This window comes from Solanum tuberosum, unplaced genomic scaffold, assembly GCF_000226075.1.
Source record: "Solanum tuberosum cultivar DM 1-3 516 R44 unplaced genomic scaffold, SolTub_3.0 scf00029, whole genome shotgun sequence".
In the NCBI taxonomy this organism is placed as follows: Eukaryota; Viridiplantae; Streptophyta; class Magnoliopsida; order Solanales; family Solanaceae; genus Solanum; species Solanum tuberosum.
This window is the reverse complement of record NW_006238955.1, coordinates 2,176,670-2,202,137: the sequence shown is the minus strand read 5'-3', so window position 1 is coordinate 2,202,137 and position 25,468 is coordinate 2,176,670. Positions and strand designations below refer to the sequence as shown.

Below are 25,468 nucleotides of genomic sequence, written 5' to 3'. Positions count from 1 at the left end.
CAAAGAAAGCATATCGGAGATGGGAGGGAAGTACTTTCAACTCCAGATTCGGTGGTTCTTCTGTTAATGGCTTTACGGAAGGACTTTCTCAATTTTTTAGATCAATGTCCAACTTCAATGGAGTCTTTTAGTATTCCCCCATGCCTAAAAGAGCAGCTACTACCTCTTCGTAGCCTTGAATTTCGAATTCATCATAGTTAGTAAGCACGGCCTTAAGTGGTTCAATCAAACACATCAAATGGATCACACTAGCCGCCGCCTCATCAATAACATCAACAGCAGAAACCACGTGAATATCGCTTGGGTGTTTCATTGACTTCCAAACATTAAAGGTTACTTCATCTTCGTTCACCCGAAACTTCAGTTCTCTGCTTTCAACATCCACCAACGCTCTCCCGGTTGCCAAAATGGTTTCCCAAAATGATGGGAATTTCAACATCTATTTCACAATCGAGAATGACAAAATCAGTCGGGAAAATGAATCGGTCAACCTTTATTAAGATGTCATATAGTATCCCCATAGGATGTTTAATTGATCAGTCCGCCATTAAAAGTCTCATTGTTGGGCTTCGGTTCACCCAACCCAAGTTGTTTATAAATTGAATATGGCATTAGGTTGATGATTTCTCCCAAATCACATAGGGCTTTGGCAAATTGGAGCATGTCGATGGTGCAAGGATGGTGAACGCTCCGGGGTCTTATTTTTTTTATCAGCTCTTTAGTCATGATTGCACTACAACTATGAGAAACTTCGATTTTTCCAAAATCCAAGCTCTTTTTTTGTGACTAACTTCTTCATAAACTTGGCATAACTTGGCATTGCCAACAATGCCTCCACTAGAGGGAGATTAATTGATAATGTCTTGAACACCAATAAAAACTTCTTGAACTTCTCATCCACATTCTTCGTCTTGAGGCGCTGGGGGAATGGATGAGATATTTTGGGTTGAGGTTGCATAACTTTTGGGATTGGATTGTGCTTTTCCACAACTTTTTGTTGCCCTTTTGCAATGCTTTGATGGATGAGTATTTCTTCTTCCTCCATAACTTTGTCTTCTTCATGTACGTGAGCTTCGTCATTGCCCGTCACATCGCCTATCGCTACCTTTCCACTATGAGTAACCACGGCTAGACTTCTATCATATTTTCCCTTGTCATATTTGGTTCCAATTGTGCTGAAAATAAACTCAATTGACCTTCAAGTAGCTTGATTGCATCTGCGTGAGAGTTCACTTTATTTTTTAATGACAAAAAATCAGCTTTCATCCCCTTTAACAAATCATTTGAACCTTCAACCTTGTCAAGGATGCGTGACAGCACATCATTCACCCGGGGACTACTTGCACTCCCTTTTGACTTTGGGATCTCACTCGATTAAGTGTGGTCTTCTTCATGGTCATCCTCTATTTTCCAATAATCACTTTGCTCATCCCATTCTTGATAGTATCTTCTTCACTCTTCCTCTTTGTGATAGTTCCAACATTGATTACCACCTCGTTGTAAATAGCGTGGGTGGAAACCCTCCTCGTATTTCTTGGAATTCCAACCTTGATTCTCCCCCGGCTTTGAGTAACATGAGGAAGAACCCTCCTCAAATATAAACACTTCACTTGCTCCCCTAGGTTTTCTCACATTCTCTCCGCAACATACTCTTGTAGTAGCTCCATTTGGGACAACATCTTCTTGATGTTCTCATCCCTTTCTCTTTCCTTATCAATTTTCTCTTGGGTCATTCTAAAACAAAAATGAGAGACTTGATCTTCTTGAGTGTACCAAGCTTGATTTATTTTCGTCATGTCGTCAAGAAGGAATGAAGCCACCTCAAATGATTGCAACATTATTCCTCCTTGAACAAATTGATCAGTCACTCCTTTATTAACCGAATCAAGACTCTGGTAAAAATATTAGAGTAGCAAATCGTTTGGTAGCCCGTCAGTTGGACATTGTAGTAGAAGTTATTTGAAACTCAACCACGTTTCATGGATGGGTCCACCCTCCAATTGCTTAAAACCTTGAATGTTATCCCTGAGTTTCATCATCCTCGACGGAGGGAAGTATCTTGCATTAAATGTCGTGATAAGCTCATCTCACGATGTGATAGAATTCTTTGGTAACTCGGCCAACCACATGCTAGCATCCCCCGTCAGAGATAGTGGAAATAATCTGAGCTGGATTGATTCTTATGGCACGTTCTTGAATGAAAACGGGCAGCACACATCTATAAAATTCCTCACATGATCATGTGGATCTTCATGAGTGTTCCACCATAAAGTCCCTTCATTTGGAGGAGGTGAAGAGTTGTGCTCGTGACCTCAAATATTGCATTCTAATCAGTTGATGGTAGGCAAATTGCACCCATTTCACCCGATTGGGTTGGGTTGTATGCACTGTTAACATCATCGATACCATCTTGGTGGCCTGCTAGGCTACCATTCACCTCTTCCTCACTCATTCTTACTTCTATTCAGCCCAATCAACACTAACACAATGTAGTCTAAATCGATTCAACTACAGCCGACAAACTCACATGTATAACTTCGATAAAGGAACTCTAAACAATGCTATTCCCCGGCAACGGTTCCATTTTGATTAACGTTTCAACGACACTTCATCCAGTTCGAAGTGTCAACGATCGTAAATCAGTATAAACCCAACTGAATGAGTTGGGGTCGACACCACATGGAATATCTTTCTTTTGAATTCGAATATGAAAGTATGACGGTGACCTTTGTAGCGGAACAAACATAACACTTAAAGAGTCTAGAAGTCAAACTCCAAGATGTCGTTACCAAACCACTTCAACAATCAGCAAGGAACAAGCAAATAAAGAGATAACACTTGGGGGGTTGACTAACCAATTGCCAAATTCAACTCAACGGGTGTACATCATTACCAACAATGTTAATTCGTCGTGGGTAGAATGGACTATAAGTAAAGCAATTTTCTCTCAGACAATTACCTTATTTCCGCTGAGTTCTCTCGAACGTCAACACTATCCATAAAATGACCAGCCCACTTTTTTCAACAAATCTACTATTTCGAGCTAGATACATAGGCTGAATCTCAAGTTTCATTTTCTCAAGCTGAAACCGTCATGACCCACTACTAAGGATGCCAATTACTACGTTGGCTCTATACTTCTCTCTCGAGCAAGCAGAAAATTCTAAACTATACTACACTAAACATGCAATAATGAAGTTAAATCATAGTAGAAATTCAGACCCACTTCAAATTAACATCAAAACTGACTAATTGATAACACCCATTTAGTCAAACATAACAATTGGTCACATTGTCAAACCCCTAAGGTTAGGGTTTTAGCCAATCATAGTAAAAAGATGAAATTCAATACCTGCCACATTTTCCATAGCTGAGTAAGTGAAATTCAAAAGTCAAAATTGAATAATATCTTCTCTATTACAAAATCCAAATGAAAAACCTTGCTAAAATCACTTGAAATCAACAATGGCAGTGTTTTTGCTCTCTATATTTTGTTTCTCACGCTTTTTGAATGCTTTCTCTCTCTTGTAAAAATCAATTTATACAAGTCTAATGTGTGGCTTTTTGGGACCAATCGGCGAGGAAAGTTGATATACCGTGAGTTTACGGTATTTCTAATACATTTCACTTACAAGTTGTGTGTCTAGGGCCTTTTTGTATTGGTTTTTATGTGTTTTTATCATATTTTGCAGGAAAGATGTTCAGGCGTGGAAGTAAAGAGACAGCTGAAAGAAATGCAGAAAAGGGCATCTACGGAGGTGATCTACGGACCGTAGGTCCATTGACGCTCCGTGGATGGTGGTCGTAGATCAGCATGCAAGGCATGGAAGGCAAATCAGGGAAATCTGACCAAGTGTGGAACCACGGTGGCTATTGACGGTCCGTAGATTGATCTACGGACCGTACTGTTGATCCGTAGATTGATACTGCGAGGTTCCAGTACCTAATTTTTTTGAAGATTCTAAGTGTGGAGCTACAGAGAGGGATTGACGGACCGTAAATCGATCTATGGTCCATACTGCAGTTCCGTCGTTTGCTTCAGAGAAGCTGATTTTTGGAAGTTGAAATATTTTCTAAGTCCTGGCTGACGGAAGGGACACACGGATCGTAGATCCATTGACGGTCCGTGAGTCTGTCTCATGGAATGAAGACGCGTGTCTGAACAAACTTTCCTTATTTTGTTTCCCTTTTTATTTAGGACTTGTTTTCTATAAATAAGGCATGTAAACCTCATTTTTGGTGTTGGATTTTATTACTATTATTCTAGTTCTTGACTTGGGAGATTAACTTGCAACTTTAGCAATTATTAATTTCTTAAGATCGTTTTGAAGATTTTGGAGTTGCAATTCAAGTTGAATTTCTGAGTTTATTATTCTTCTTACATAAGTTCATAATTCTTTCATTTAAAACAACGAATTGTGTTCATATGATTATGGGTAACTAAACTCCACAAACTTAGGGGTTGTGGGAAACCATGAGCGATTAACAAAGTATGAATAGTAAATAAGCAATTCTTGAATAGTGTGGTGCATGCATTGATAATTCCTTCATTTAGAAGTCTTTTGAGTGGTTGCAAACGTTAAAACTCCCCTTGTTCCTACTTGCTAGACCAAGGAGGTAATCAACAAGAAAAGAATTATCAACATAGATTTAGTGTGATACTATCTAATAGTCTAGTGTCGATTGGTGTGAAGTAATAACTAAGCCAAACATCGATGTGATGTCTAATATGAGGTAAAGGTAAGGGTTAGTAAATTATACACACGTAGCCGGACTAAGGTGTGGGGTGAAATTCTCGAGATGTCGGATCAAGGATTTGGAGATACCTAACTTTTCACTTTGCATGCAATACACTAGGAAAGGATTGCTATTACTAGGATTACTGCGTTATGAGCTTGTGGGGAACACGTATACCCTAGTTAATTCTCTCATCTTGATAACAAACAAAAATTGACTTTTGTTTATTGATTCCTTACTGAATTCCTACAATTTGTTTCAAAAATCCTCTCATTTAATTACTTGTTTCTGGAAGTAATTTGACTAAACGAATATAATTGTTGGTTGAAGTTAAGTCTAAACCATTTTCCTCGTGGGATCGACCCCAACCTACAAGTTGGGTTCTTTACTTGATAACGATCGCTTATGCTTCTTTAGGGAGGTGTAATTTGAGCATAACAAAAGTTAAGCTTCACCGACTGTTCGGTGACTCACCGGTCATCCTTCGTCTCGCCTTCATTCTTCACATCTTCTTTGTCCAACCACTGTGATTTTAGGTGAGCCAAATCGGGATCACCGTTTGATTCCGCAATACGCCCTTTTGTCCTTTATCTCGCCTATCATCATTCATCTGGATCTCCATTAGTGCTTTCGGCGACATGATCGTCCTTCGTCGATGTGATCGGCGTCACGCCGAATGGAACTGCTACTCGCCGAAGTTACTTCTAATCCAATCTCAGAGTTCTGTAAATTTAGACGATAAGGGAGCAACTTGGCGATTCTCCGAGTGATCTTGGCGATCATCAGGCGTATTTTTCCTCTTCTCTTTTTTAGCTTGTGTTGTCCTTGTTGCCCATTTCTGTCCGAGATTTGTTCCTCAATCCATATGTCTGAAAATCAAGGGTTTTATATCAGTTATTGGCATAAATTGAGCATTTGAGGACACTAATTGTGTACAAACAAAGACCTAAATGAGTCCAAATCTCGAAATCATCAATTAGATGATTGACCTTTTTCTTTCTTCACTTTTGGAACCTAGCGAAGTCCAAAAGTCAGTTTCTTGTTCGAAGACATGATCTTCCCTTCATTAAGAATGGGACAAAGTTCTTTAGTGTCAACTTTTACCTTTTCGAAAGTCGCATCAATTCTTTTGCTTGTGATCTTATCGGACTTGATTGATTTGACATCATTAGATTTTGTCCTTTTAACAACATAACCCTTCAAATAGAATTTTGCATCAAAGTGTGTCTCAACTTTGGTGAAAGGATCATCATCTGCAACTATCTTCCTTTCAATCCCTCCTTCAAGATACTTCAAACAATGATAGTATGAAGATGAGACAATTCTATTCTGATGTACCCAAGGCCTGCCAAGTAACATATTGTATGAAGTCTTTGCATCGATCACATGCATCCATGCCCTTGATCGCAAATCTTCCATGTGAATTTCTAATTTAATAGAGCCTATGGACCTTTATCCCCCCTTGATTAAATCCTTATATCAACAAACGACTTTTACTAAGTTCTTCAGTCGTGATGTCGAGTTCCTTCAATGCGTGGATAGGCAGAATGTTGACTCCTGATCCTTCATCTATTAAGATTTTAGTTATCTTCTTCTCTAGCACGTGACCCGCCTTATACAAAGGACGATTGTGTAGTGTTTCACCAAATAGAAGATCATTATCTGTAAATGTAATTTTTGTATCACATGCATGTGCTTCTTGGGAAGAAGGTTCAATAGGTTTTTTAGAAGATGAAAGAGACATCATTGATGAGATTTCCCTTGTTGCTTTTTCTTCGTCACTAGGAGACACTTTTGGTGAGGATTCACTCGTTGTTCCTTCTTTGTCAGTAGGAGGCACCTTCATTGTTTCTTCTTTATCAACATTGAAACATGATGCCTCGACATTGTATTGAGTAGACTTTGTGCAGAACAAACTTTGCAAGAATTCCTCTAGAGTCAAAGGACATCGGGATTCTGGTAGTGATGTACTTCTACCTTTGCCCTCTTTGGGCGCTTGATTGATTTATGCTTCTCCAATTTATTCACCATTTTCCTTCTAATTTGTTGCTAGGATGATTCTTTTTGTAAGCTTGACTTGCTATGTCTTTGCCTAGTCACAAGAATCCAGCCTTCATCACCATCAATATCAAATTCTTGCTCCAATGACTCTTCTTCATGCTTTTCATAGATATATATTTGGACCGGATCGAGCGAGCCGAATATGCTAGAGATTTGGTTGGAACTAGCCTTCTCATCATCAAGGACAATTTTCTTTTCATTAACCACTCGCATAGCTCTATCCTTGAAGACAAAACATTTTTCAAGAGGATGACTCACAAGTCTATGATACTTGCAATAATTTAGGTCATCAGCATTTCTGGCTTCATCAAGTCGCTTCATTTCTGACAACTTAATGAGCTTTAACTTGAGCAACTCATCAAAAATCTCAGAAACATCAGAATCCAAGAAGGGATATTTTTTCCTTGCATCTCCCTCAGTGTCAATTTTTTATTTGAACGTGCTTGGAAATTGGTTCTCACATTTTGCTTCATATCTTCCTTTATAGTGAACCTCACAGGTGACACATTAACATTCATAGATTCTTTGTTGTCATTCCTAGGAACAAATTTGCTCAATCTCTTGGGGTCTTTCCTGTCTCTTCCTTTGCGAGGATCATGGACAAACGTCATATCTTTTCCGGCAGAGGGCATGCTCAACTCCACATCATGAGCGTGAGTAGCTAGATCTTCAAAGGATTTTGGCTTTATTCCTTGTAAGATGTAAAGAAGCTCCTAGTGCATCCCTTGGATACATATTTCTATTGCAGAAGGTTCACTAAGCCTGTCCTTGCAATTCAGGCTTGCGTTCCTCCATCGATTTATGAAATCTATAACTGGTTCATCATTCCTTTGTGTACGCCTTGTGCTACAGAAGCAATTGAGAGACTCGTGCTCTAGTTGCTCCAAACTATCGATAGAATTAGGCTCGAGGTCCGTGTACCAATCAAATGCATTTCCTTTTAGAGAGCGGAAAAACTGCTTGACAAGATGGTCTCCATAGGTTCCACCATTATTACATGTCTTCACAAAGTGTGCAACATGTTGCTTTGGATTTCCTTTACCCTCAAATTGTTGAAATTTGGGAGGTTGATAACCAGCAGATATTTTGAAGTTATCAATTCTTGTATATGGCTTGTCATACATATGAGAAGATTTGGTAGAGACTTCATACTTATCTTTGATTATTCCTTCAATGAACTTCTTCAAGTGATCAAATGGGATCATTCCTTTAGAGGAAACTGGCATCTCATTAACAAGTGGTGCTTTCTTCGCAGGATCTTTGATCTCTTGATCTTCAACACCCTTTCCAGGCGCATGACTCACTTCTCTATCTAAAAGTCCTTCCATCTTATACATCAACTTATCGATTCGAGACTCTTGGTGTTGTATATGCTTTGTCAATCGTTCAACCAACTTCGTCAGATTTGCAAGTTGTTCCTCAGGGGAAGAAGCAGTTGTCACCATTGTTTGCATGCTCATTGGATATGTAGGAGAGAAGCATGTATTGTCACGTAAGTCGATCTTCAGCGGACTCATGTTACCCGATGCATGTGGAGATGATTCGTTGATTGAATCATAGTTCTTCTTAGCGATAGATTTCTTAGAACCAGATTGCTCAAGTAGAGCCAATGTTTTGTTAATCTTTTCAGAAACACTATTTCCTCCTTCTAAAGCATTTGTGGGATGAACTTGCTCCTTTTGGAGTCGAAGACCCAAAAATAGGAGTTGATACGGACGACACTTGAAGTGTTTGTTGTCCTAGGGTAGCAGCCTTGCTCCTCGTAACAGCTCCGAAACTTTCAAAGGTAACACCAAGAATTTCTTCAACTTCAGTAGAGAATTTGGAGCTAGTGGATTTAGAGGCAGTTGATTGAGAGTTAACCTTCTTGGGAGTCATCTCGATATTCTTTGATGCTTAAAAAGTTGAGATGAGAGGTAGAGATTGTTCCACTGGGCATGCCAGAATTTGTAGACAATAAAATTCACGTTGAGAAAATAGTAAGCAAGAAAGCAAAAATATCACAACAATCGTATTTATTATTTCAAAGTGTGAGTGTTACAATACCTATTATTCCTCTATATTCGTCTTTTCAAATATAAATTCAAGGGCACTTGAGCTTAATCTTGAATTTGTCTTGAACTTGATCTTGGATTCAAGGGTTTTAAAGCTTGTTCTTGAATCTTTAATGAACTTGAACTTGAACTTTATCTTGATCTTGGCTTTTACTTGAATTCAAGGACTTCGAGCATGTTCTTGAATCTGATGGTCTTTATCTTGATCGTTCTTGAACTTGAATGCTTGAATTCTTAAACTTGTAGTTGATAGAGAATTTTATGGCGTTTGTACCACAGACTTTCTCTAGCTTCTTGTTTAGAATTTTCAGTCCCTATTCTAAATTATGAGGACCCATAATTAAAATTTTAGAATAGAGGAGTTGTGATTGGAACAGGATTTCCTTCGATCAATCAGATTTAAGTGACATGGCATATGAACTTCACACATGTCATAATCCTATTGGCTTCTTGTTTGGCATGCCACGTCATTTGCCATGTGACACCCAAAAATGGGCCTCTAGGATGAGATGAATTTGGGGTTAGCAAATTGGGCTCATTTATTACAGCCCAAATCAATTAAATTGGATTTTAATAAAATTCATATTTATTGGACTTAAATAATTGGCTCAATTATATTAATCCAAAATATTTATTTCAACTAATATATTCATAAATTTAATATTACTCGAATCATTTTACAAATTTATATTTAATAAATTTTAAATGATTATAGATACTTTAGGAGTATTTTAATCATCATATCATATAATTATAAGTGGGAAGGTGCTTAGTCTAAAGTTGGATTACGAAAATGCCCTTCAATTTTTTAATTATCATTATCATACTATTATTATTAATAATTAATTAATTATTTTTCTATAAGTGTGAAGCCATTAAAGTTGAATGACTTTTTAACTCTTCAAGAAATCACTATACCTATAAGTTACAGTAACATTTTTGTACAAAAAAATGTAACCTACATGTCTCTCTCTTCACTATCACCATTATACTCTTTTAAACAACATCATTGTCACAATAAATTACAATTCTAAATATGAAAGCAGATGAAAAGACAATTATTCATTAATAATAATCTTTTAAAAGAAACTAACATATATTTTCAACAATTCATATTTGTTTTATTCCTCAGATGCATATTTTCTCTTACACATTGTCTTCTAGTGAAAATATTGTACATTTGAATTTGGTTTAGAGAGCATAAAACTCTTATCATATGTTCTTTCAAGCATTTCTTTTTCTCTTACACGTTGTCTTCTAATGACAATACTGTACTTTGAACTTGATTTAGAGAGCATAAAGCTCTTATCATATGTTCTTTCAAGCATTTCTTTACATTTAGTTTCTTCATTTTTTGCTATCATTCAAATTATATTCTTAAATTGATGTTTAAGTGTTTGATCTCTCACATGAAAATATACTTCTAAAATTTTGTTTTATGAACTTATGATGTAATTTTTTTAATTTCAGGTATAAACAGGAGGTGATGCTTTTGCAGACTGTTGAATAGAACTTTTAGTAGAAATTGGCCAATACAAATGAGGTATGCGGCATGTCTCTCCAATAATTTTTGTAATTTTTTGCAGGAGTAATTTTTAATAAATTTGATCAACATTTGATTATTTTATTTTTAATTAGATTTTAATAAATTAATGCATGTGTATTTTACAAAGTAGAGCCTCCTTGATAGTTTTAGTTTGACAATGACTTATTGAAATTATATTTTGTTTTAGTCTCCTTGCTTTCGAGTTAAAAAGGATAACTAATGATTTCCCTCAACAACATCGAGCAAAAGAAATCGAGAAAATCTCGTAAGAAGACATATTGTAACAAATGAGGTAATTTAATTTAATATGAAGGAGTACTTAAAAGTCAAATATGAACAACATTAAAATTTATTTTTCTAAATATGAAAGAGGAATAAAAATCTTAAAGAGAAAAATATATAATAAAAATTGAATTCAAATATAACATATAAGGAATAAAAGGGATTATTAGTTAGTGGTTAAAATTTTTTACTCTTGACATGTTACCAATTCTAAAAAAAATAAAAAATTCCTGAGTCCACCCTTTAACTCAAAACCAAACCATTATAGGGAAAATGCATAAGTACCCCAGCCTATGCCCAAAATTCCTGAGACACACCTAACCTAAACTAAGGTCCTATTACCCCCGAACTTATTTTATATATAATTTTCTACCCCTTTTCGGCCTACGTGGCACTATCTTATGGGTCCAGCACAGGTTGATAATTTTTTCAAGGATAGTGCCATGTAGGCCGAAAAGGGTAGAAAATTAATTAAAAAATAAGTTTGGAGGTAATAGGATCTTAGTAAAAATTAGGTGTGTCTCGAGGAATTTTGGGCATAGGCTGAGGGTAGTCATGCATTTTCCCTAAAAAAATTATTATCATAATAATAAAAAATAAAACATTAATAGGGATTTTGTGTGGATGCAAAGTTTTGGCGCGTTAACTGTGCTGTTTTGCAAGCTGACCGTATAAAGATTTGATTCCAAGTTAAGTTGGGGTGAAAGCGAAGATGGGTGTGGATGAAGTAGGGCTTGTCGGCAAATTGTAGATTCTTGTGTGCGGTTTGATATTTTAAAGGGAGGGGTTTTTGTTTGCTGATAAATGGAGAGTCACGATCAGGCTCATTATTATCCTGATGGAAACTTAATAATTAGGTGACTGAAAAGGATGTAGTGGTGTTAATTAATGATATCCTTTTTGACAAGTCTTTTTTTGAATGGTTGTAGTTATGGACTTATTCCTTCCTCTCTTAGTCAACCATTCTTTGTTGTTGTCTTTATTTGCTTTGGGGATAACCGACAATTTTGCAATTACTCATGTTTTTTCTTCTTTTTAGTTGATTACTATTTCTTCTATGGAGTGCAATGTAAAATGGATGATGTTTGGTTCAAAGGATCCCAAAACAGATTCGGGATCCTTCAATTTCTCAGGTTTTGACACTGTTGGTGTTTATGACTTTGATGACGTGGACCCTACTTCTGACTCCAAACCATCCAACTTCACTTTTCATGTGGAGAAGTCCATAGTTAAGCTATCTACAACTTCACCACCCATGGACGCCTATGATGGACCTTTCAAACTTGGCAAGCGAACATTCGAAAGCAACAGTGGTGAAAGCAGTGTTGATCTCCCGTCCTTCTCCATCTCCCCTATATCATCTCTTATTGCACCAAAGAAAACAAAATTCTCTACTCACAATCCACTAATTCCGCACTGTCAGGTTGACGCCTGCAATCTTGATCTCTCTTCAGCTAAAGAATATCACCGAAAGCATCGAGTTTGTCACACTCATTCCAAATGCCCAAAGGTCATCATACTAGGTGTCGAGAGACGCTTTTGTCAGCAGTGTAGCAGGTAAACCTCATTTGGCAGGCATATCTTCTACTTATATGTTTCCGTTAGTTAATAACAACTTGTTCTTCTGGATGTATGCTTCTTATGGCATTTTCGGGTCTTTAATATGTCCTCAGTCATTATGCATATTTGAGATCATAATGGCTCATTCCTTTTTTTTCTCCCACTGAAGGTTCCATAGCTTGTCTGATTTTGATGAAAACAAGCGAAGCTGTCGCAGGAGGCTTTCTGATCACAATGCACGCCGCCGCAAGCCACAGCAGGAAACTATCCAGTTTAACTCGACAAGGCTTTCTTCGTTGTTTTATGGTATGATGCCTATGTTAAGATTCGGCCTCTTTTCTTCTGAAATGTAAAAGTAATGAGCATTCAAAATGAGAAGACTAATTTTTATTATGGACACGAATGTGATTGATTGTCAATGTTTCTATAAGAAATTCTTTTTCTGGTGCAAACAACCAATTTATATGGCATTGGTTTGCTTTAATCCATACATTTTAAGATATACGCATACCTATAAAAGTATTTATGCTCGAACAATTTTCTTTTGGAAAGTAAGCCCATGAGTTACTACATGTGAGATTGGATATGCTGCTTCTGTCAATCAAGCTTATAGTGACATGGAATATGACTTTTTCTTTAGGTCTTCTGCAAGTATCTTTCTCTGTTGTGTTTCTTTGGACATGTTCTGAGGTGAAGGTTCATCCAACTTTTAGTTCACCTCTTTTTGCATTTTTCTAGTTCTGTTGTCCTATTATACCTTTCTTTCTCTGGTGATGGGTGGTGGTGCATGAAGCGTGGAGGTTGTGGTGACTGCAACGGCAGAGTCAAAATTTTCAAAATATTAATGAAATCAAGGGGATTCTAACATACAGTATATGTACGTAGGATTTATTTTATTTTTACCATTCTGCATGTAATTTTTCAGCAAAGGGTTGTCAATTGACTCTCCTTGGACAAGTATAGCTTCACCATTGGTGATGGGTGTGGGGGTAGGGAGCTAATTAGAACATTTTATTTTCAGGTTTCTACCTTATCAATTATCATCTAATTGAAACACATTTCTTACATTGTTTTTGTGTTGTGCTTACCCACTACCATTTCATGTGCTTATACGTTTACAGATAATAGGCAATCGATGAATCTTGTGTTCAACAATGACCCCCTTGTTCACTCTAAACCTACTGCAGATTCTACCTGGGAAACCTCTGAAGTTTCCAAGTTCACATTAACAAGAGGGTTAACTTTAAAGCCCTACAAAGCTGACAGTATTAATGGGCAATCACTTGTGGGGGGAGTCAAGCTTTCAGGGACCACTGAAATGCGGAACAATGCATCTAACTTGTACTCGGTGTCCAATGGCACGACAGCTGAGGTCTTAAGTCAAGGTTTGTTTCGATACCAAGGAACCCCACCCTACAATAGTTTTCATTTTAAGTTCTGTTGTAGTTCTTGTTGTGCATGAACTTCCATCGTTACTCTTTTCTTCTCTTGATTTGAGTAGGAAAGATCTCTACTTTTGTGTTGGTAAGGCTAGTTCTCTCTAAAGATATCCATCAAGTCATTGAATTATTAGTAGTGAGCTTTCAGTGGCTGCATGATATCTTAGTATAACAACTGATATTTGCATTATAATCACATGGCTTGCAAGAGCACTGAAACTTCTTGATGAACCTATTGGATAAATTTTATATTCTGCACATTCCTTTTCTTGGAACTGAAATATATTTGATAGTGACATAGGAATACCTTATTGAAAGCTTTACCTTTATGCCGTAGGAAACCCTTGTATGTTGGGTTATTAAGATTGGTTCTGCAGATGATAGAAATTATTGTTGTTGCCTGATTTCTGGTTGTGATCCTTCATTTCTTTCAAAAAGCCTAATCTTACTAGACTCTCAAGGGTTCAAGTACAAATTATCCAAGTTGTTTTGTTACTGAGACCTAAAATAATGGTTGAAGCTGAATATAAATTAGGCATAATACATAAATGTGTCCTTTAACTTGGCCTCATTTCACATTTATGCCCTTCAACTTTGGATATGCACAAGTAGAGCTATCAAAATGGGTTGGCCCAACCCAACCCTAACGGGCTAGAGAGTTAAATGGGTTGGGACGGGCTGACCCTTTTAATTGAAGGGCCTATAAAATAGCAGCCCAACCCAGTCCTAAGTGGGCCACGGGTTGGGACGGCTTGGTCCTTCAACCAAAAAACGAATAACATTTTCTTGTTAGAAAGAATACGAACGTTGATGAATTACACATACTTCATAAGTTTCATCCGAGCAAAAAACATTACATGATCACTATTTTCATAAACAAGACAATAAAGGAGAAGTGAAAAATTAGGCATAAAAATAAAAGTAAAAGAGGTCAAAGATTCTTAGTTATAATGGAGTAATGGACTTGGGCTAATAAGAAAATTTAGTGAGCTAATGGCCCTAAAATGTAAAAGATATGTAAAAATTATAGTCTTGATTTTATATTGGTATTTTAAAATTATTTATTGACAAAATCTTAACAAGTAAAATACTACTTAAAATATATATATAATAAATATTTTTAAAATTCACAGCCGGCCTCTGGGCTTGCGGGTTGGGCCTACGAGGCCAGCAGGCCAAATGAGGCTGGGCTAAAAAGCCTCGTTCCTAAATGGGCTGAAAAAATTGAGCCCAACCCCATCTAATTCAAGGGTTGGGTTGGGCCGGCCTAGCGGGCCAAGCCCATTTTGACAACTCTATGCACAAGTAGACACTTAAACTTGTATAAACTTGAACAAGTAGACACATGAGTCCAACGTGGCACAATACACGTAGGACAAAAAATGACATGTAGGATGTCATGTAGGACATGTGTGTCTATTTGTTCAACTTTATACAAGTTTAAGTGTCTACTTGTGCACACCCAAAGTTGAAGGGCATAAATGTAATTTGAAGCCAAGTTAAAGGACATATTTATGTATTATGCTTATAAATTATCACGACCCAAAACCGAGGTCGTGATGGCATGTATCCTAACCCACCGATAGGTAAGCCAACCCTATAAAAGTAAATAAGTAGTGGAAGTAAAGTCTTAACATTAAGCTTTCATAGATCAAAACTGAAATGTGAAATAAAATAGTTTGCAACCCCAAAATCTGGTGACATGAGTACAAGCCTCTAAGTTATACCAATAAGATCCAAAATTACTACACTGCTTGAAAGTTAAGACAGGAAAAACACAAAAGAAATGGAAGTTTGGATGCTGCAGAACAGCTAAGCAGCTACCTACAAAGACATCAATGAACACCAACTTGATGTGAGGATCACCTAGTGCTAGTACTGGGCTCGGAACCTGCACAATAGAGGTGCAGGAAGCAACGGTGAGTACAAAAGATCACATGTACTCAGCAGCATTGTTGACCGACTTTTAAAAGAAGCAATGGCGAGGATCAGTCCTACACTGTTCCTTCAACACTTGGGCAAAAATATCAGAATAAAACCGGCAGACTAGCAGTTAAAGACAACATCAAATCAGTTCATAAACAATACCGAATCCAGCTAAAATCTGTGATTTCCACAGTAAATACAAACTATAGCACACCATCTATTTGGGTCAAATCAGACAACAAAGAGGAAAATAATTCACGTTCATTAACACTAAGCCATTTCACATTCACAAATCAACACATTATGTAAAGATGATGAGATGAATGCAATGCATGTGCTACGTATACACCCACTTTCTCTGTCCGATAGTCAGGACCCATGGAGGACACATGAGGTCTATATACTGTGCAGGCGTGCAACTCCGATCCATAAATATTATTAAATAATACATGAAGAGGTGTGCAACTCCGATCCATATATATATGTGCATGCCTACAACTCCAATCTCAATGATATTGTTATGCAAGCGTGCAATACCGATCCCAAACCTTAAAACTTTTTATCAGCCTTAACTTTTTAAAAACTCATGAATCCAACCAATAATCAAATCACTCCTGAACATTTCGGGATCCGTACCAACCACCCAATTAAGTCAAAAATCACCTTTCCAGACCTAACAGAACTGTTAGAATTTGAACCTGCACTTGTTAACCTAGAAAATTGACTTTGGTCAAACTTTAGACCTTCAAAATTGAAAATATCATCCAATATTCATCCGATCACTTTGGTAATCATGTCACCCATCCCTGCAAGTCACAAATGATATACTGAAGCTATGGAGTGGGTTAAAAAACAGGATATGCAGAAAACTCAAAACGACTATGATAGTCGTTACCCAGACGGTCTAACCAGTTTGTTGTTGGATGATCAATTCATTTGTAAGAACTAAACTTGAATGCATCAAAAACTAATAGAAGTATGCAGTGGTTGTGGATCATGACTTATTTTCTCTCTTCTCGCAATAGTACCTTGGAAAATTGAAAGATTTAGGTGACAGCATAGAGCTGTTGCCTAATACCACCAAAAGGTTCTTAGCCAAGAAAGTTTGAGATGATGGTTAGGTTAGTTATCTTGAATTACAGATTGTAAGCACTGACAAAAAGAAGTGAAGTGTTCAGTAGCATCTGTTATACAAGGAATATGCACTAAGCTTGTAAAAAATTATGGGATAAAAAGGTTTGCTTCTTTACAATATAGCTATAAGTAAACGTGTCAAGTTTATTTGAAGGTACTAAGTATCTAGTGCTGGTACACGCCAAGGGGGTAGCCCGACAGTCAAAAAACTGGAGTGACAATTTTGGCTCTGGAGACCATGGTACAAATACAAGAGAGGCACACTGGGTGAATTTATCCTATTTGTGCAAACTTTGGTGGACAAAGTTATCGATTATGTGTGTTGGTAGAGAGTTCTAGGTGGCCTGTGGATTAAACGAAGTGTCAGTAAGTTGGCCTAATGCCACTTGAAAAGAAAGGTTACCGGCTAATCTTGTTACTTTCCATTTGATGGGATGTAAATACTCTTATCAGGCACACTTAGAATGTATAGTTTCTTTCATCAGTCGAGGAAACAATGTGCAGGCAGCCAAAAATGTGGACATTTACCTTTCTTCTTAGTTCTGATTGAAAACACTTGGGCAAGCTACAGAAATGATGGGACAAAATTTTTGTTTAGCTTTGTTTGACGGGAGTTTGGAGATGAGTGACAGGAGATGCTTGAGCATTTGATTTCTTAGGCAATTTGCCTCCAGCATTGATATGTTGCTGATCGGAGTAAAGAAGATATAATATCAGGTTTCTTCTCATTAATGGTACAATAATATTGAGATTACATGTTGACTAGTTATAAATCTGCTGTTAGCAGTAGAATTTTCTGCCCCTTGTCAGTATAATAGGACTAACGTACTTGAATCCAATTTATTTTGTTTTCTTTTATGATTGGCCAAGTTACCTTTGTAAAGGCTTCTAAGAGCAATTAGGAGAAAAGGATGTAGAAATGCTATGCTATAAAGTTTAAGGAGCTGTCTTTAATCAGTTTTTTGAGAGTTCTCTTACGTTCAAATGTGTTCTCAAAAGTAACTTGAAATGCTAGATAATTATATTCACCCGAGGCACCAAGTTATTTAAAATTACACAATGTTATTACTTTTATTTCTACGATTGTTTGATTATCAATTCAAAAACCCTTTGATTTCTCTATCAGGTGTCAAGGAGACCACGTTCTCTCTAAATATGGGTGTGGCGCCAGAATTACCTCGTGCTCTCTCTCTTCTGTCAAATGAGAATGAATTTATTTCAATTGGCCACTCAACGCATGTAAACCAGATCATCATACCGGAGCAGGTGATGCATGCAATTCCTCAGAGTTTGCCATTTGAGTCCACTGAACACTGGCAAGCTGAAACAACATCTATTCAATCCACACATTCATACTTTGGTTGCGAATGGTCACAGTGGTGATAGCTTTCAGGAAATCCAGCTTTCCAAAGATCCATTTGACGATTCCTATATGTCAATGGATTGAACTGCACGGTAGAATAGTCAGCCTACTCTCAACATTGAAATGGATCTGATTTCAATTTTTGCTGGCTCTACTTTTTCCATTTAAGCAGTTGTTAAACTGACCAACCAGATGGTTCATAAGTAGGGTATTGGAAGCAGCCTTTCAGCCTTACACAAGTGCATGGAGCTCCAGATGTTGAAAGAAAGCTTTGGATTGAAAAGTATGCTGTAGATTTATTTGCTTAATAAATCAACATGGGTTGTTACTTGTTTCTGCACTTTAACATGATATTACGACAAAGATCTAATGTAATGTATGATAGGCAAAAACGCCGAGATAGTGAATTTGTCTATCTAAATGGTTCTGATATGGGATTCAGTTGAATCAGATTTTACCTTCACCTTGAATTTCGGGGTAAAAATGACTCTATTATGGTTTTGTCTTGTCAAGACGGTTGAACTTACACAACGACAAGAGCTTTAGTAAATTTTGATACTTGAAGTTTCTTAGTCTTATGTTAGAAATCATTTGTGCTGAGCTGAGATCCTGGGAATTTTCTGATATCAAAATGAAGGTATCAAGGGAATAAATTGCAAATAAGAAGAAGAATTAAGAGGAAGAGGAAGAACAGACGAGAAATTGAGAGAGAATTAGAGAGGAAATGGAAATTGTATTGAGCTAACACATTCAAATCATGCCTTACAAGTATCATCCATTCTTATTAATACTACTTAATTAGAATTAAAGGAAAATACAATGAATTGTAAAAATGGACACAGTAATTGGCTCCAACTACTTTTCCCGCAAAAATAGTGATCAGGCTAATGGTGTGATCGTCCAGCTTAGCAATGATGTGTCACCTGCCATGTGATTGAAGTATTACATGGCTCTTGAACCCAAATTGGTATCAATACCCCCTGTGAAACAAGACCCTTGTCCACAAGGGTGATAGAAGGAAACCTAGTCTACAATGTAGAAGCCAGTTCCCAAGTTGCATAAGATTGATAAAGGCCAGACCACTGGATAAACCACTAAGCAACCGTCTTATTACCATGCTTCACCATTCGTCGCTCCAAGATTTATTCAGGCTCAGGGCAATGAGGACTAGACAAGTCAATGACAAGAGGATGCACTATAGTACTGGGAAGTTCATGACAGAGTATGGAAGATAGGATGGATTTGCACCTCAGGAGGGAAAAGGAGTTTGTAAGCCACAACACCAATCTTCTCCACAACAAGATATGGAGCAAAATATCTAGAAGTGAGTTTGTGATATGAAAAAATACATAACGAAGATTGTCTATAAGGTTGAAGTTTAACATAAACCCAATCACCAACCTGGAAATGCCTATCAGACTTATGAGTATTGGCCTGTGCACTCATCCTTTGTTGGGCTCGATGCAAATGAAACTTAGCCAACTCGAGTTTAAACTGTCTGCTTAACATAAAATCCTCAACAACATCAGATTCAGAGTCACTAGGCAAGTATAGAAGATGTTAGGGGAGGATAGCCATAAAACAACTCAAAAGGAGAAGTTTGAATAGAAGAATGTGGGCTAGAGTTGTACCACCATTCAACTAAGGCTAGATAAGAACCCCAATTAGCAGGAGCATCAGTACAGAAACATCTGAGATAAGTTTCAAGACACCTATTTAGAACCTCAGTTTGTCCATCAGTCTGAGGATTGTAAGTTGTAGAAGTCTGCAAGGACACCCCCCGAGTACTTAAAAATGCCTTCCAAAAGTTGCTAATGAATATAGGATCCCTATCACGGGTTATAGTTGCAGGAAACTATGCAACTTGAAAATGTTACCTAAGAAGATACGAGCAAGAGATTGCGCACTATAGGGATGTGATAAGGCAATGAAATGACCAGCTTTGTTAATCTATCAACTATTACCCAAATAACAATTTTGCCTTTAGATCTAGGGAGTCCTTCAATAAAGTCCATACATATACCTGTCCACGGTAAAGAAGGTATAGGCAGGGGCTTAAGCTGATGTATCATACTTGTTCCTTTGTCACATAGCACACTTGTGCACAAAATCAACTATATCTGATAGAATACCTGTAACACCTCGAAACCCAGACCCAGAAAGAAATTTCAAAAATATACCTGAAGCAGCGAACCACGACAGGGTTCACGGACCGTAGACCTGCCCGTGGTCTTGACTTGGAAGTCACCAGGCCCAGACATCAGACCACGAGTACCTTCACGGTTCGTGGTCTTGATGATGGGCCGTGGTGGCTCCCGTAGAGTCAAGGCAGTGAACCTCCCTAGCCAGCCCCATAGACCGCCACGCCTAAGTGAGGACCACGAGGACCTTCATGGTCCGTGGTCCTTCACACGACCCATGGGAGCGTCCATGGAGCCTTACCAGTAAGCTCCCTAGCTAGTCCCTCCAGACCACAGCCCAAGTGGAGACCACAGACACTTTCACTATCCGTGGTCTTTCACACGAGCCGTGGTAGGGCTCGTGGACTCAGGCCTTCAACTAGTAGTCACCAAGTCCAGACCACGACCGACTTCAGAGTTCGTGGTCCCTTTCACGGTCCGTGAAGGTGGTCGTGATCAGTCCGTCTGCAGTTTAAGTCAGGGTTATTTCGGTCTTTTCCTTATTCGTTGGACACCTAAACTACGTCGTTTTAATCCTAAATTTAGTGGTTTTAGTCAGTTTAAACCTAGAAACATAACTAGAACTTACCCAAGTCAGATCTTTAATCACACTTAGAAAATTAGAAGCGCAAGGAGAGAAAGAGGCGACCAACCCTAAGTTCAAGAACGCAACAAGTTTCCTCCAGTTCCAGCCCCGAAATTGAAAGCTTTCTCTGTGGAATTCATCACTAGGTATGTGGGATTTCACTAGTGGGTTCCTTTCACCCATTAGGTCCCTAGTTTTCAGTCAGTTCTTGACTCCCTTATTATGACTAGACCTAGGATTTCTTGAATGCTAGAATTGTTGGGTTCTTAGCTGTTAGAATGATCCAAATCAGATTAGTACATTAATATTCAGTTTATTGCATGAATTCCAGAACCTTAGCTATGTATTTCTTTAGTTCTTGAATTACACATGCTAGGTCAGATATTTCAGCTATTCAGTTGTACATGCCTCAGTTATTAATGCATCAATATCAGTTTAATTGTTGCATCCTCAGTTTGCATGTTCAGTTTGAGCTATCCAGTAACTTACAGAAATTCAATCATAATGTGTAAATTACTCAATCCACTGGGAGTAGCATAATACCGAGTTGGACTAAGGTTCAGCGTCCTCAAACATTCCCAGAACTACTAGCCACGTATGTTGTAAGTCACCTCTGTGGGCATCATTTCAGTGATCACGCCAGCATGCCTCTCCACCTTTGGCCGGGTGTACTGGGTCCTCTCGATGGGGCGTATACATCTGACTCCACATTTAGCTCATGTGGTTTTATTATCGGTTATTAGTAGCTCCCACAGTTCAGTCAGATTCTATTGCATTGACTGCGACATCGGCCAAGGCATGCACAAAAAACCGTGGTGTGTGCGCATCTGGCAAAAGACATCGGGCAACGGCACGCAGCATCAACCAAGGCCTACATGCATCAGCCGTGGCCTGCGCGCATCGTCCAACGACAAGAGACATCGGCGAAGGCCTGCACGCATCAGACGTGGCATGTGCGCATCTGGCAAACGACGTCGGCAATCGGCATGGAGCATCAGCCAAGGCCTGCACGCATAAGCCGTGGCGTGTGCGCATCGACTGGGCGTCAACGGCCGTGGCCTGCACGCATCGGCCAACAACAGGCGACTACACATCGATCTGTCGATGTCGAACGTGGCCTGGCAGTATCGTCAGTGGCCTGCAGAACGCAGTCAGCCGACGTCGGACGTGGAATGCACACAATGGTCAACCGCGTCAAAATTGGGCTGGCACTATCGTCAGTGGCCTGCACATATCAGTCAGCCGATGTCGGACGGGGTTACCACAATAGTACGTAGCATGCACACATCAGTCTTCCAACGTCGATGTATTAGTATTTAGTCTCAACATGTTATAAATTGGTCATTGCATTCAGTTAGCTCAGTATTCAATAACTATATCATGTTCAGATTATATCATTGCTTATGTGCTTTGTTCAATTATATGTTATTTCAACTTTATTCTATCCTGCATGCTCAGTACCTTTCAAGTACTGATGCATACTATGTGCTACATCTTCTCGTGATGTAGGTTCAGGTTCTCAGCATCCAGATCACGCTTAAATCTATTCTCGATCTCCAGTTCAGTAGAATCAGTGGTGAGTCCTCATTCTCCAAGGATAATAGTCATGAGTTTCTTTTCAGTATTTTCAGTCCTTTAGTTCAGTTTTGCTAGACTTAGTTGGGGCTTGTCCTAACATTCTAGTCAGTTAGAGGCTATTTTCAGACTATAGTTTAGATTCAACTTAGTATTGAGTTAATATCTTCTTTGTATTAAACTCATCAGTTTTCATTTATCTCAGTTATAGTATATGGGTATTCCCCATCTTTTCATTTTATTTATATTTTAGCTTATGCATCAGTTTATTATCTTTAGTATGCTCATGATCATGCTAGAAGGGTTAGTTGAGATCACTTGTGGTCCTAGGTCCCGTGTCCACGTCTCGGGGGTAGTTCAGGGTGTGACAATACCCTTCCAATAAAAGTAGGTCATGACCTTCCTAGTAGTGGAATAAATGCATGAATGCCCACCAATAGGAGTAGAATTCCATAGTGATAAGATTTTGGCCCTAAGGGAAGCATTATCACCAATAACTAATTTCCCTTTTCTTCTCGGTTGTGCATTAAGCCAAGTGAAATGCTTATGAGGTTGCGCTTGCAAGGATTGAATAAGGACCTGTAACGTAGGATCCGTAGACCAACTAGCTTTGATCTCATCCCATAAATCAGCTTGTACTAAAGACACCATCATGGACATAAGTTCTGCACCTTGGATCCTAGACAAAGCATCGACAACCAAGTTTTTCTTACCCTTTTATACTGAATTTCAAAGTCGAAAGGCAACAGTTTAGCCAACCACCTACTCTGAAAATCTGTACGTAGGTTTTGCTCCAATAGATACTACAAGGATTTGTGATGAGTTTTAAAAATGAAGTGTTGACCAAGTAAGTAGTGGGCCCACTTGGTGACAGCAAATACCAAGACCAATAATTCCTTCTCGTACACAGATAAAGCAACATGGCATGCAGATAAACCCTTGCTAATGAAAGCAATAGGGTGGTCATGTTGCATAAGGACAACACCAATTCCAATACCACATGCAGCTGTTTCAACAACGAATGGAATCGAGTAATTAGGTAGAGCTGATTTCAACTCCATAAAGGCTTGAAAAGCACTGTTAGACCATATGAAATTATCCTTTTTCAGTAACTCAGAATGAAACCATATCTCTGAATAAATTTTCTATAATAACCTGCCAGACCTAAGAAACCCCTACATTGTTTAAACGTACTAGGAACAGGCCAACTCTTAACAACCTTGATATTTCTTTGGGAGTGGAAACCCCTTCATAGGATATAAAATGCCCCAAATACGCACTTTGATTGCTTTGCCAACAATTAACGGTTGATCATAAGGTCAAAACATAACTTCAAATGGTTGGCATGATCCGATAATGACCTACTATAAATCAAAATGTCATCGAAGAATACTAATACAAATTTCCTCAAATGTTGCTGGAAAATGTGATTCATCAAACATTGGAATGTAAAAGGTGCATTAGTTAAGCCAAAAGGCATAACTAGGAAGTCATAGTAACCCATATGAGTTTTGAAAGCAGTTTTAGGGACATTATCAACTACCGTCCTAATATGGTGATAACCAGATCTCAGATCCACCTTGAAAAATACTCTTGCTCCTGTCAAATCATACAAGAGTTCATCAATAATAGGGATAGGAAACTTGTCCTTTATTGTCACTGATTAAGCTCCCTATAGTCTACACATAATCTCCATGTTCCATCTTTTTTCCCACAACCACCACTAGAGAAGAGAAGGGGTTGTTAGTATATTGAATAACACCTTGTTGGAGCATGTCGCTAACCAACTTCTCTATAATATCCTTCTTCATAGATGAGTATTTGTAAGGTCTAACATTGACAGGTTTAGCTCCATTTTGTAAAGGAATCTTACGATCAAATGCCTTAGAGGAGGTAAGGTTGTAGGTTCAGAAAATATCTTATGATATTGATAAAGTAAAACAACAATTTTAGGTGCTATGGTTTCCTCCTTTGATAACTGTAGGGCAAAATTCTATCCCATAGAGTCCCATTCATAACTTGCAACATTTGTAACATGAATAATTCAACCTGATCTCCTGATAACTTGTTCACAACTTTGGAACTAGTCAACCTACAATCTTCATGCACCCCTTTAAGTATATGTTTCTTCCATTGGTGATTGAACGATATAGTAAGCTCGGTAAAATCAATGGTCATTGGACCTAGTGTCTTCATCCATAATGCTCCCAGAACAATATCATATCTACCAATAGGGAACACTATTAAGTCAGACAGATAAGTAGTGCCCTGCAGTATCCACTCAAAGTCCCTAACGACTCCAGTTGTGGTCTCCTTAGCAGTATTACCAAAACTCACATAGCTCGTGGGAGTAGGAATAACAGTGCATCCCAACCTTTTCACACAATCTTTATCAATAGAATTGTGTGTAATACCTCCATCAAGTAATATTTGAACTGGTCTCTTACCACTATAACCCTTCACATGAATAGTTTGCGCACCCTGAATTCCAACAAGGGCACATAATGAAATCAAAGTAGTAGCACCATAGTCTATGGTTTCACTTTTCACATACTTGTTATCATTAATTGGAGATTTCAGTTCAAGCTCTAGATCGTCTAACTCGATACTGTCCATTTCTAGCATAAATAACTGCTTAGGGAGATTACATTTATGACCAATGTTGTACTTCTCATTGCAAAAGTAACACAACTCCTGAACCCTCTTTGCTTGCATTTAAGCTAGGGAGATAGTTCTCCTAGGTCTGCCTCCAATAGAAGATGGTGAATTCAATAGAGTTCCCTGATTATAATTGGTAGGTTGTGACATTGCAACAAATGTCTTCTGATGTTGCTTCCTAACAATTCCTCCTTGTACTCCAGATGCTCTTTGAGATCTAGCATTAGCTAGCTAAGTAGCTTCAGTTAGTCTAGCCAACCTAAGAAAAATATTTTTTTCATGATAAATTTTCAAGAGAAAAATATAAAATAACATTGCGGGATAGAAATCCATTGCAAAAATCGCGAAGTTGTTCAATTAATTAGGT

General features: G+C 38.1%; 1 protein-coding gene across 2 annotated transcripts; it reads left to right on the top strand.

Moving 5' to 3' along the window:
• Positions 1 to 11,317: 11,317 nt before the first annotated feature.
• On the top strand, positions 11,318 to 18,572 carry LOC102605918 (squamosa promoter-binding-like protein 12). Of its 2 annotated transcripts, none has more exons than XM_006341801.2 (4): positions 11,318 to 12,237; positions 12,410 to 12,546; positions 13,428 to 13,625; positions 17,866 to 18,572. In XM_006341801.2, the coding sequence occupies exons 1-4, from the start codon at positions 11,738 to 11,740 to the stop codon at positions 18,120 to 18,122; spliced, it is 1,092 nt and encodes a 363-aa protein (XP_006341863.1). In that variant the 5' UTR covers positions 11,318 to 11,737; the 3' UTR covers positions 18,123 to 18,572. The 2 variants fall into 2 exon arrangements, with proteins under 2 accessions (XP_006341863.1, XP_006341862.1); XM_006341800.2 differs by having other exon boundaries at positions 13,362 to 13,625.
• Positions 18,573 to 25,468: the final 6,896 nt, after the last annotated feature.